At 44.0% G+C, this 12,276-nt stretch overlaps 1 protein-coding gene and 2 long non-coding RNA genes across 3 annotated transcripts in view; 1 reads left to right on the forward strand and 2 right to left on the reverse strand.

The window, feature by feature from the left end:
• Positions 1-2,157, forward strand: part of LOC309337342 — an 86,770-nt gene extending 84,613 nt beyond the window's left edge. The window contains exon 4 of the long non-coding RNA XR_014154177.1: positions 2,037-2,157. This is a non-coding gene — a long non-coding RNA (uncharacterized lncRNA). The remainder of the gene's footprint in view (positions 1-2,036) is intronic.
• Positions 1,910-12,276, reverse strand: part of LOC309337348 — an 89,696-nt gene continuing 79,329 nt past the window's right edge. Inside the window, exon 2 of the long non-coding RNA XR_014154183.1 lies at positions 1,910-2,066. This is a non-coding gene — a long non-coding RNA (uncharacterized lncRNA). The remainder of the gene's footprint in view (positions 2,067-12,276) is intronic.
• Positions 2,072-5,900, reverse strand: LOC309336799 (cholinesterase-like). The gene is made up of 3 exons (XM_081853142.1): positions 4,439-5,900; positions 3,550-3,713; positions 2,072-2,290 (listed from the first exon to the last, which is right to left on the reverse strand). Exons 1-3 carry the CDS (start codon positions 5,887-5,889, stop codon positions 2,196-2,198), a joined length of 1,710 nt encoding a protein of 569 aa, XP_081709268.1. The 5' UTR covers positions 5,890-5,900; the 3' UTR covers positions 2,072-2,195.

Genomic DNA, 12,276 nt, shown 5'->3' on the forward strand with positions numbered 1-12,276 from the left:
TTTAGCAGCACCCAGATTAGCAATGTGCAACTGAAAGTCTGTTCCAGCTTTCATGTTCTGTGTGTCTGTTCCAGATTTCAAGCTCCGGTTTCTTTAGGGACATTTTTAATATTTGATGTTTTATTGTGTTTGTAATATTGTGTTGGGAGCTGCCCATAGTGGCTGGGGAAACCCAGACAGATGGGCAGGATATAAATGATGATGATGATGATGATGATGATGATGATGATGATGATGATGATGTAGCAAATAATCTGTAGGAAAATGAGAAACTGAAGCGGACAAATTTGCTTCTGTAGAATGAGAAAAACTCCTGATGGATCTAGGGTCAGCCTTAGCATTAGGGCAGAGAGAGACTATTGCCTTAGAAGGCTGATGCTGGAGTGATGGGGAGTTTCAGCAAGTGTGTGCGCACACACACACCCCACTCCTCCTGGAAACCATGGAAAAGATGGGCAAATCTGTCCATTTCAGTTTCTCATTTCATCCCTTCTTAAATTCAGTTCTCCACATTTCCACATCAGTTAGTCATAAATTCAGGGGCATTTTAGTGTGAATGTCTCTCCTAATATATACATTTTTATGCAATTTTGCCCAATACTCATATCTCTGCAAACTAATTTCCCCTAATATAACACATTTTTTTATAAAACAAAATAAAAAAATTCCTTCCAGTAGCACCTTAAAGACCAACTGAGTTAGTTCTAGGTATGAGCTTTCGTGTGCATGCACAATCTGAAGAAGTGTGCATGCACACGAAAGCTCATACCTAGAACTAACTCAGTTGGTCTTTAAGGTGCTACTGGAAGGAATTTTTTTATTTTGTTTTGACCATGGCAGACCAACACGGCTACCTATCTGTAACATTTTTGTATGTCATTTTCTCCAATGTATGCCTTTCTACGCACTCTTTACCCTAGTAATATGTGTTTTTGTAAACATTGCTTGACTGGAAAATTGCATTGCAAAATTCAGAGAATTGCACATTTTGAAGGATGTCTGTGCTTTGGTTAGTATGTTGCAACACAAAGTGTGAATTAGGTAAACTTGCCTTTCAATGCAAACTAAATGGAATTTTCCCCTCATCCCTGTCAGCATTCCCCTCAGTAGGAGATTAGGGCTGTATGTGCCACAAATTATGCAAACCAGGAAGCTAGGCTGCTGCCCTCAAATTGCCAGTGTTGAAAGTAGTGGTCATTGAATTACGGATCAGTCGATTGTCAGTCAATTTCTTGTCCAGATAAGTCTTGTGTGCTTCATTTAAGTTTTATTCATCAGTTTGGCCCATCCCAATGTGTGATAAAAGCACTTTAAAAACTACACAAACATTTGCATTATATTTGAAACAGTTTCCCTCCCACAAAATGTGCATTTTGTACATGCTTTGTGCATTTTATGCATGTTTTGGCTTAGCATATCTATCTGATGTTGGGAAAGATTGAGGGCACAAGAAGAAGGGGACGACAGAGGACAAGATGGTTGGACAGCATTCTCGAAGCTACAAACATGAGTCTGACCAAACTGTGGGAGGCAGTGGAAGATAGGAGTGCCTGGCGTGCTCTGGTCCATGGGGTCACGAAGAGTCGGACACGACTAAACGACTAAACAACAACAACATCTATCTTATATGCATTTTGTTCTGTTTTTGCACTGAGAACCAGATCATAGTATTTAGGGTGCTATTGAAAACCAAATGATACCTATGTTCCGTTTCCAGGATGTGCAAATTACATTGGCTCGATTAAAAAAATGCAGACTGAGCACACTTTTCAAGGATCTTTATTAGGAATAAGTTGTTGTCAAAGCATTAAATCCTATAAATGAGATGGGGGCAAAGGGAGTGACCCAGCTAACCTCTATTAGAACAAGGCAGTCCTCACACCATTCCCTTCTGTTTTTCTGCCACTCAAGGAGTCAGTATCTATATATACTTAGTGTGTGAAGAGGCTATCCAAAATTCACAGGCCAGTCTCACTGGCCATCCTACCTAGGGAATGTGTCGTTGGCATTGTTCCAGATCCCCATTCTTCTTGAAGAAACCCAAGTATTCTGGAGATACCAAATGCCTAAAGAGGGTTTACATTTTTATTCAATTCATATCACAGTAATTTCTTCCTTCATTCAGGTTTGTTGCGATGTTGCTATGCTACCGTATGTTTTGTACATGACTGCAGATCCCTCAGAGTTTGGCCTAGCTAAACTGTTCCTGAGGCATGGTTTTTGCCATCTCCGGCCTCATTCTTCACATCTTTCTCCTGAACAGGTGGAATACAACCTTCTTCAGATTTCCCTGCAAAAGGAAAAATAAACAATGGTTGGGGGAAATAATTGATCAACAGAAGATCAAACTCCTTTTGCAGGCGATCTGATTAGTCTCCCAGTTCTTGTTTTCCATCAAAAGCAGGCCAGAATCCTTCCCCCCCCCCCTGCATTCTTATGGTACTCCTCATGCCCCATTGAAGATGGGGTCCTAAGCTGCTTCCCAGGAAGTTCTCTGAGGCATCCAAGGGGAGCAAGTATTCCCTTCCCCAGCTCACATTATTAAAAATGCTTTATCGCAGTGGCTCCTGCAGTGACGATAGCAAGGCTCCAGCCATCATGTCTCCTGTACCAGAATGCTGTGGGAACTAAAAATGAATTTTTAAAAATGAAAAAGGAGGATGGGGAACACATGGTCCTACAGATGTTGTTGGCCTGTAATGCTCAACCTTGACCATTGTGGATGAACAGATCTGCCCATTTTGGTTCTCCCCAGTTCTCATTTCTCTGCTCTTATAATTCAGTTCTCCACATTTCTCCAGCAATTGGCAATTTAAAAAAACAAAACTCATGAAATGTTGTGTTGCAGATAACGTAACTGTCAGGGAACTGCCATCGGCTCAGAGGCGAGAAATAGAAGGGCAGTTGTGTTACAGGGAGCCTCCAAAAATCTTGCAAAGCAATTCCTCTTCCGGGGAGGAGTAAAGCCCCACCTCCAGTGGGGAAGAGGTGCAAGGACCAGAGGATGCTGGTGAGAGCCTTAAGCCGGACAGGAGGGAAACACGCCCTTGCCATTGCCCATCCTGCGCAGTAGCCTAAGACGCAAAGAGGGGAGGAGAAGGTTGGGGGTAACAAAACTCTTATGTTGGGGGAGGTCCAAAGAAAGACCACTCCCGGATTCTGCTAGCGATTGAGCCAGACATGAGCTTTCGGGCTCTTCGCTGTAAATAGTTTACACCAAAGTAAAGCCTGTAAAACACAGGTTGGAGTCCTGCCTGGTTACTTTCGAGTAACCACAACAGCCACCTGACAGTAACTATTCATGTGGCGGCTCTTATTTTAATGTTTGATAAAGCCTGAAGCCTGAGTCAGTAAGGGAGTGGGGAAGAGAGGAGGGACCCTGGAGCACTGAGGGGACAAGATAGCTGTGGGGAGTTTGTGGAGGACCTCTGATAAGTGAAAAATACCCCCTTTTAATAAAACCCCTTCTTCATATTTTCATCTAGCAACTCCCAATCCAGAGCTGGGTATCGCCATATCCCCCCTTTCCGAAGAGAGCCCTGAACTCACTTGCTTCTATTTCATTTGCTAGATGAGTTGCCAGGAAAGCACATCGTGGACCAGGTGGCATCCATTTGTGCTGGGCTGCCTCTGTGGTAATGTGGAAGACGTTCTGCTCTGTAGCATTGTAGACAGGCCACTGTTCCTCATTCGGCGCAGACCCAGTGGGATTCCTGTAGACGCAACAAAGAAATCAGAGCTTTATTACAGCCTCAGACTGATTTCAGGGTGAGGATCCAATGCTTGAAGTAGACAGAGCTGACATGAAAGCCAGAAGCAAGTAGTCATCCCTAGAACATTTTCAATTCGGAAAACCACAGATCAGTTACCAAATGGGAACATTTATATTTGTATACGCTGAAATGTATGTGCACATGATCTAGGTTCCACCATTTAATTATTTTTATTTAATTAATTGGATTGTCAGACGTCGAAGCAGTTTGGAGGAACAGAATAGATATCTTAAAATGATAACATTTGGAAGTTTACAAAAAGTAATCAAAAAAATGTAAAAAATAAAAGTATAAATAAAAACAGCCGCTGAAAATATTGTTGTGAGTCTGGGGGAGGGTAGCCTGCATGATCCCAGCATTCCTTGTAATTCTTGGGGTCCAAAACCTTCTGGGTGTTATTGCTGTCAGCCTCTCCATCATAGGAGCAGGTTGTATATCTATGTGTGTGTAAATAAACCATATATCCTAAAGACACAGCAGTCATCATCCCAAGGAAACCAAACCAAGGTGAAACGCCCGGAACCCTGAAATCTAGCTCCACTCAGATATTGGGATGGTGTGCAACAAGATAATTACTTCATTTATTTTTAAAAACATAGAAAAGGCATGTTGGTATATATGGGCTGGCATACTTAGTTCTTGGCACAGAAAGGTTAATACCTTACCCGCTTCTGGCAAACTCCGCCCAGTATCTCATCACTCGCCGGCTCAATTCCACCTCCGTCTCCGATGGGTCTTTCCGCAATGATGCTGCCAAGTTTCCAAATAAGTAGGGGATCTCTGCTCCGTGGGGGGTCCCTATCCACTCTGGCCAAGGAAAGCCAGAACTGCGGTGGCTGAAGTAGAAAGCATAAACTGGGCTCCCAACTTCCCTGGCCTTTGCAGCAAACTCCATCATTGGGCATAAAAAGGGATAATCTCCCAAATACTGAATCAAAGCCAAACGGTACCGCTCTGGCCCTTGAAAGTATTCAACATACTTCAGGGCTATAGCTCTGGCCACCTCTTCTGTTTTCAGAGTTTCCAGCACCCCTTCAAGGAGCTGTTCCCAGGTCAGGATCCCATCATTTACTTCAGCACTAGGAAGCATAAGGTATACCAGGAATGAGTCTTCATTAGCCATGACACCAGTAAGAATGGGTTTGCCTTGAATGCCTCTCTCCAGGAGCTTTCGGGGCTCATCGGTAAGAAATTCCCCATCTGCTGTTATTGATCTGATACCACAGAGTTCAGAAAGTGCATGGCTCTCAATTTCCTTCCCCTGTAGGCAGCTGACCATTGCACTGTGGTTAGTTTTAGGACACCCCATGAGCTGACTCACCATCACTGATTCTCTTTCAGCATCTTCAGGACTCCTCCAAATCCGGCGGGCAGTGGGAACTCCACTATGAAGCACACCACGGGAAACAAGGGGTTGGCTTGCCGGTGAAAGCAGGTGCAAACCAACTGAGACTGCTCCAGAACCGAGGCCAAGGAGAGTCAACCGAGCTGGATCCCCACCAAAGACAGCTGCATTCTCACTCACCCAATTCAGAGCCAGATGTTGGTCCCACAATGCAACATTTCCTGGGGCAGCTGGCGGCAGGTACAGGTAACCTAACATTCCTCCACGGTAATTCATGGAGGCGACAATGACATTCTCCGTAGCAGCTAATAAACCCCCATTCAAGACATCTGCTGAGGCTGAGTTCATGCTAAAACCCCCACCATAGATCCATAGGAGGATGGGCACTGGTGTGACTGGCCGTGGATGGGGCACCCAGATGTTGAGGAAGAGGCAGTCCTCTGAGAGTGGTGTGTTTGGAGTCCATATGGGTCGATCAGGGAAGGAATCGTTATTAAACTGAAGGCAAGAGTTGCCAAAGGTGGTGGCCTCCAAGACCTGGCTCCACGGCTGATGTGGAACTGGCTTCTGGAAACGCAGTTTGCCTATGGGGGGCTCAGCATAGGGGATGCCCAGGTAGGCGGTCACAGAGCCAGGGCCAGCCGGGAGTCTTTTGCCTCTAATAGGACCGCTGCTGGTGACCACCACAGTATCATCTTCAGATGCAGAGCTGGAAGCCAGGAGGAAGAAGAGGAGGCACAAGGAGGAGGGTGAAGTCCAGAAACGAGGCATAGTAGCTGTAGCTGAATGAATCAGAAATAGGAGTGGCATGGGAAACACAACATAAATATTCTATTTTTCTTCTTGGGGTGCCTACTCTAAGATAACCATGTAAAACAAGATTGGGAACCTGTGGCCCTCCAGGTGTTGTTGGACTTCTCACCAGCTTCAGCTAACATAACCTACAGGCATGTGAGGAATACAACTGGGCACTGAAGAAGGAAAGCAGGGACCAAGACCAGTTCTTTTTTTCTAGAAAAAATGTTCAGGAGTACTCAAATTCCACACTGCTTCACACATTAAACGCTCGCTTCCGTCTGAGACTCAGGAAATACCATGACAGGAAATGAGGCCGCCATTGCGGGTAGCAACAGAACAGACAATTCACTGTGCTAGTGAAGAAACTAATTTAAAGAAAAATAAATAGTTTCTTCTCCCATTAGATTAACAAAATGTTTAGGGGTATCCCTCCCCCCAGAAAAAAAACACTGCCCAAGGCATTGGTACAAATTTTCAATAGGAAACAATCATTCCTAAACTTCGTTTATTCAAGAACTGTCAGCCTTACACCACATTTGCACATGGCCCACAGGGATAGAGTTACAAAATTCAGGGAGCAGCCATGCGAGTTGTAAAGGGCAGAGGAATACAGTGGTACCTCAGGTTACAGACGCTTTAGGTTACAGACTCCGCTAACCCAGAAATAGTACCTCGGGTTAAGAACTTTGCTTCAGGATGAGAACAGAAAGCGTGCTCCGGTGGTGCAGCGGCAGCAGGAGGCCCCATTAGCCACAGTGGTGCTTCAGGTTAAGCACAGTTTCAGGTTAAGAATGGACCTCCAGAACGAATTAAGTACTTAACCCGAGGTACCACTATATATGGAACAGGGAGACAGTAGAATCATAGAGCTAGAAGGGATCCTGAGGTGGACGGACGAGAAGGCTCTCAGGTTCCCTTCGAACTCTACAATCCTATGATTGTAGATCTAACCACCCTGAGGGCTGACATTCTTCTTCCAGTAAATGTTACCTCACTGCCTCACCTGCTGATGTTTTAAGATTATTTCAGATAGCCATCAGATAGCTGTCCCTCTTTAGTCATCTTGCCTGGAGACTAGGTTCATTCAAAAAAAAATTCCATTCAGGCAGGCATCATTGTATGTGTAAAGTCACAAAACCTTCAGGCTCTTTTTGCAAAATAATAACTGACTAAGGTGTGTTACAGTCAGGAGTGACAGGAAGGCCAACCTTCCAGATGTTGGCACAGGCAAACCAAGGGATTTGCTATGGCATGCTGCTATTTTATTTAGAAGACAGAAATGTATGCAATATCCCCCATCTTTGGTTGCCCCCAAAATATGGAAATCTGAAATGATGATAATAATAATAATAATAATAATAATAATAATAATAATAATAATAATAATTTATTATTTGTACCCCGCCCATCTGGCTGGGTTTCCCCAGCCACTCTGGGCGGCTTCCATAAAAACCAGAAATACACTAAAATATCACAGATTAAAAACTTCCCTGAACAGGGCTGCCTTAAGATGTCTTCTGAATGTCAGGTAGTTATTTATCGCTTTGACATCTGCTGGGAGGGCGTTCCACCAGGCGGTTGCCACTACCGAGAAGGCCCTCTGTCTGGTTCCCTGTAGCTTTGCTTCTCGTAATGAGGGAACCGCCAGAAGGCCCTCGGCGCTGGACCTCAGCGTCCGGGCAGAACGATGGGGGTGGAGACGCTCCTTCAGGTATGATGATGATGATGATGATGATGGGGATGGGGATAATTTTCTCTGATTCTCCCAGAATTAGGTTAACCATAGTGACAAGTCCCTAGGGTCTATGAAGTCCCCAAGGATCACATTCAGCAGTCGCCACACCTGAGGTTCACCACACCTTTTACTCTTCCATATTTTGTAGAAAATGGGGTTTTCATATGGGCAGTGAATATCGGCCAACTGACCATACGTTCAGTATGTCCTTAGCAATGGGTCCCATTTGATGAAACTGTTTATGTTTTATCGATTTCTATTTTGCCCTAAAAGGCTCTCCAGGTTCTTTTAAATGTGGGAAAGATATCACACTTCACCATCACAATGCTGCAATACAATAATATCACACATTTATATTTAAAAACAAAACAAAACAAACCTTTCTCCTCAATGCCATCATTAACCATAACGTATGAAACTGGAAACGAATATCTTAATATGGGTGCGAGAGTTTTAATCTGTTTTTAGTTCACTGATAACTTTTTTTTAATAATATTTTTTGCTGTTAATTCTTCTTACTGATACTGTTATTGTTTTATCTTTTTGTAAAACACTTTGAGTGTCTTTTAACAGTCAAATGGCATATACATTATCTGCAAAAAATAAAAAATAGGACATAGAACAACAGCTTTTATAGGACCGTAAACACCCTTTAAGGTGGCAAGGGACTCTTTCCAGCTTTTTCTGATGTTTTGATGGTTTCTAGTCCCTGTAGCATCCTTAGCACATATAGTTATTCATTACTGTACTATTCATACCTATTTCATTTATTTAACAGAATTTTTGATGCCTCTAAATTATGAATGCAACAGGTAATCGGATATATCATATCTCTCAATCATGCACATCTATCCTAACAGCTACACCTTAAATGGAGAAATTGAAGAGTCTCCTTCTTCCTCAAATCTGCTGGGGCATCCACACCCAGTTACTCAAAGCATCATCAAACTTTACTTCAGCCATTCTATGGGTGAAGTTTCTCCAGAATTACTGCTGTACAGTTGGGCAGAAGGGGCTATCATTCAAAACACCCAAGACAAACCCAACCAAAAGAAGGTAAAAAAACAACAACACGGACACTGCTAGAACTCAAGTTTCTGATTTACATTCCTATGGCAGGTCTTCTACCTGTTCTCCAAAGAACATTCCCCCTTTCTCATTCATTTTTAGAGGCACTCTGATTTGTGATCTATAGTTGCTGTGGTTCCAGTTTTTGGTAATGTTGTGAGTTAACCCCCATGGCCAGCTCACATCACATTTCTGTTCCTTACAGACTCACCCTGATGGGGTTCTCCTGCTCCTCAGTATCCCCTGCAACTCACTCTGAAGAGGAAAGTTAGGTACTGCTGAGGATCCAGACTCTCGTATGAAAAACACCTGGTCAGGGAGCATCTGCACATCTGTATGTATGCAAAAGTCAATGACCGACTGGCTTTGCTCACCCAGTGGGAGGAGACTTCACCTTGGCAGGATCCGAATGTAGGCCGGGGGTCAGGGAGACCTTGCTTTTACATAAATTGGGAGAAGGTGCAGGGGGAAAGACAATGGGCTGCCTCCAAAATAAGTCATACTCAGAGGAGATCCACCACAATTAAAGGACATGACTATGACAGGACCATTGATTTCCATGTGTCTACTCTGAGTAGAACTTAAAAGGATTCAGCCCAAGGTTATTGCAATCCTCCTATCCTTTGGCCACAGAGTAATACCAATGTCCACAAATACAACCAATGAGTAGCCTGGCTCTCAGAACAAAATGCAGTGCTTAAGTGAATAATTGTGTAGCTCTTCTGTCAGCACCCAATCCATGGACTGGCTGGACACAGAGAAGTGGTAGAAGGCACCAGGTAGGTAACCCCAAGGGAATAAGGATCAAAGCCCGGGGATTGGTGGTGGGATGGCAATGAGTGGTCAGATGGAGAAGAAGGAACAGACTGGGAGGAGGAGGTGTTGGAATCTGAAGAGGTAACAAGGTTCAGTGAGCAGGAAGTGTCTGTGGCCGAGGGAAGCCCAGAATCTGAGGCAGAAGCAGAAGCTGGAGAGGAGGGGGGGCAATAGGTAGAGAAGAGTCAGGCTGGTGAAGAAGCCAGGGTGTCTTCCACTCCTGCTGCGACCAGCTCTCCCGCCCCCTGTTCTCTTAGAACCAGAAGAGTTATGAAGAGGGATGAGCAAAGACAGGCGCAATGACAGAGGCTCAGATTGCTTAGGAAGGATTTGGGGGAGGAGGAAACATAAGCATCTATGGCAGCCTTTCTCATCCTGTGGGTCCCCAGATGTTGAACTACAACTCCCATTACCCCTAGCTAGCAAGGCCAGAGCTCAGGGATGATGGGAGTTGTAATCCAACAACATCTGGGGACCCACAGGTTGAGAACCGCTGATGGGAAGGTGATTACTGTGATTACTGAATTCAGTGATTACTGAATTGGGGATGAATATATCAGTGGATTTCTTCTCCAGTCTTGCATGTTTCACTTAAGTTTTGTTCATCACTTCAACCCACCCTAAAGTGTAAAAAAAAAAATCACTTTAAAAACTACACAGCATTTGATTTATTTTTGAAAGTGTTTCCCTCCCATGAAATGTGCATTTTGTACATGTTTTGGTGTTTTGTACATATTTAGACTTAACGTATCTGTTTTATATGCATTTTGTTATGTTTTTGAGCTGAGATCTGGACTCCAGTATTTAGTGTACTGTGAAAATCAAATGATACCTGTGTTCTGATCTGCATATCATTTCCAACAGCATTGGCTCAATTTAAGAATTTGGAGCAAATGATTCAGCAGAGGAAACACAGCCCAGAATAACTAAGGAGATAGTACAAGAATACTTGGCTAGTTTAGATGTATTCAAGTCTCCAGGGCCAGATGAACTGCATCCAAGAGTATTAAAAGAACTGGCAGATGTGATCTCAGAACCACTGGTAGTCATCTTTGAGAATTCCTGGAGAACAGGCGAAGTCCCGGCAGACTGGAGGAGGGCAAATGTTGTCCCTATTTTCAAAAAGGGGAAAAGAGAGGGCCCAAATAATTACCGCCCAGTCAGTCTGACATCAATACCAGGGAAGATTCTGGAGCAGATCATTAAGCAAACAGTCTGTGAGCACCTAGAAAGGAATACTGTGATCACCAATAGTCAGCATGGATTTCTGAAAAATAAGTCATGTCAGACTAACCTGATCTCGTTTTTTGACAGAATTACAAGCCTGGTAGATGAAGGGAACGCAGTGGATGTAGCCTACCTTGATTTCAGCAAGGCATTTGACAAGGTGCCCCATGATATTCTTGTAAAGAAGCTGGTAAAATGCGGACTTGACTATGCTACCACTCAGTGGATTTGTAACTGGCTGACTGACCGAACCCAAAGGGTGCTCATCAATGGTTCCTCTTCATCCTGGAGAAGAGTGACTAGTGGGGTGCCACAGGGTTCTGTCTTGGGCCCGGTCTTATTCAACATCTTTATCAACGACTTGGATGATGGACTCAAGGGCATCCTGATCAAATTTGCAGATGACACCAAACTGGGAGGGGTGGCTAACACCCCAGAGGACAGGATCACACTTCAAAACAACCTTGACAGATTAGAGAACTGGGCCAAAACAAACAAGATGAATTTTAACAGGGAGAAATGTAAAGTATTGCACTTGGGCAAAAAAAATGAGAGGCACAAATACAAGATGGGTGGCACCTGGTTTGAGAGCAGTACATGTGAAAAGGATCTAGGAGTCTTGGTTGACCACAAACTTGACATGAGCCAACAGTGTGACGCGGCAGCTAAAAAAGCCAATGCAATTCTGGGCTGCATCAATAGGAGTATAGCATCTAGATCAAGGGAAGTAATAGTGCCACTGTATTCTGCTCTGGTCAGACCTCACCTGGAGTACTGTGTCCAGTTCTGGGCACCACAGTTCAAGAAGGACACTGACAAACTGGAACGTGTCCAGAGGAGGGCAACCAAAATGGTCAAAGGCCTGGAAACGATGCCTTATGAGGAACGGCTAAGGGAGCTGGGCATGTTTAGCCTGGAGAAGAGGAGGTTAAGGGGTGATATGATAGCCATGTTCAAATATATAAAAGGATGTCACATAAAGGAGGGAGAAAGGTTGTTTTCTACTGCTCCAGAGAAGCGGACACAGAGCAATGGATCCAAACTACAAGAAAGAAGATTCCACCTAAACATTAGGAAGAACTTCCTGACAGTAAGAGCTGTTCGACAGTGGAATTTGCTGCCAAGGAGTGTGGTGGAGTCTCCTTCTTTGGAGGTCTTTAAGCACAGGCTTGACAACCATATGTCAGGAGTGCTCTGATGGTGTTTCCTGCTTGGCAGGGGGTTGGACTCGATGGCCCTTGTGGTCTCTTCCAACTCTATGATTCTATGATTCTATAAAAATGCAGATGGAAAAGAAGTTTCAAGCATCCCTATTACGAATATGTTGTTGTGGAAGCATTAAAATCCTATAAATGGGATGGAGGCAATGGGGTTGATCCAGCTAACCTCTAATAGAATAAGGCTGTCCTCACACCATTCCCTTCAGTTTTTCTGCCAATCAAGCAGTCAATATCCATATATACAAAGTGTGCCAGATTCCCATTGTTCCAGGTCCCCATTTTTCTTGAAGAAAC

Source organism: Podarcis erhardii (assembly GCF_964252035.2).
Source record: "Podarcis erhardii genome assembly, chromosome: 2".
NCBI classification, from domain to species: domain Eukaryota; kingdom Metazoa; phylum Chordata; class Lepidosauria; order Squamata; family Lacertidae; genus Podarcis; species Podarcis erhardii.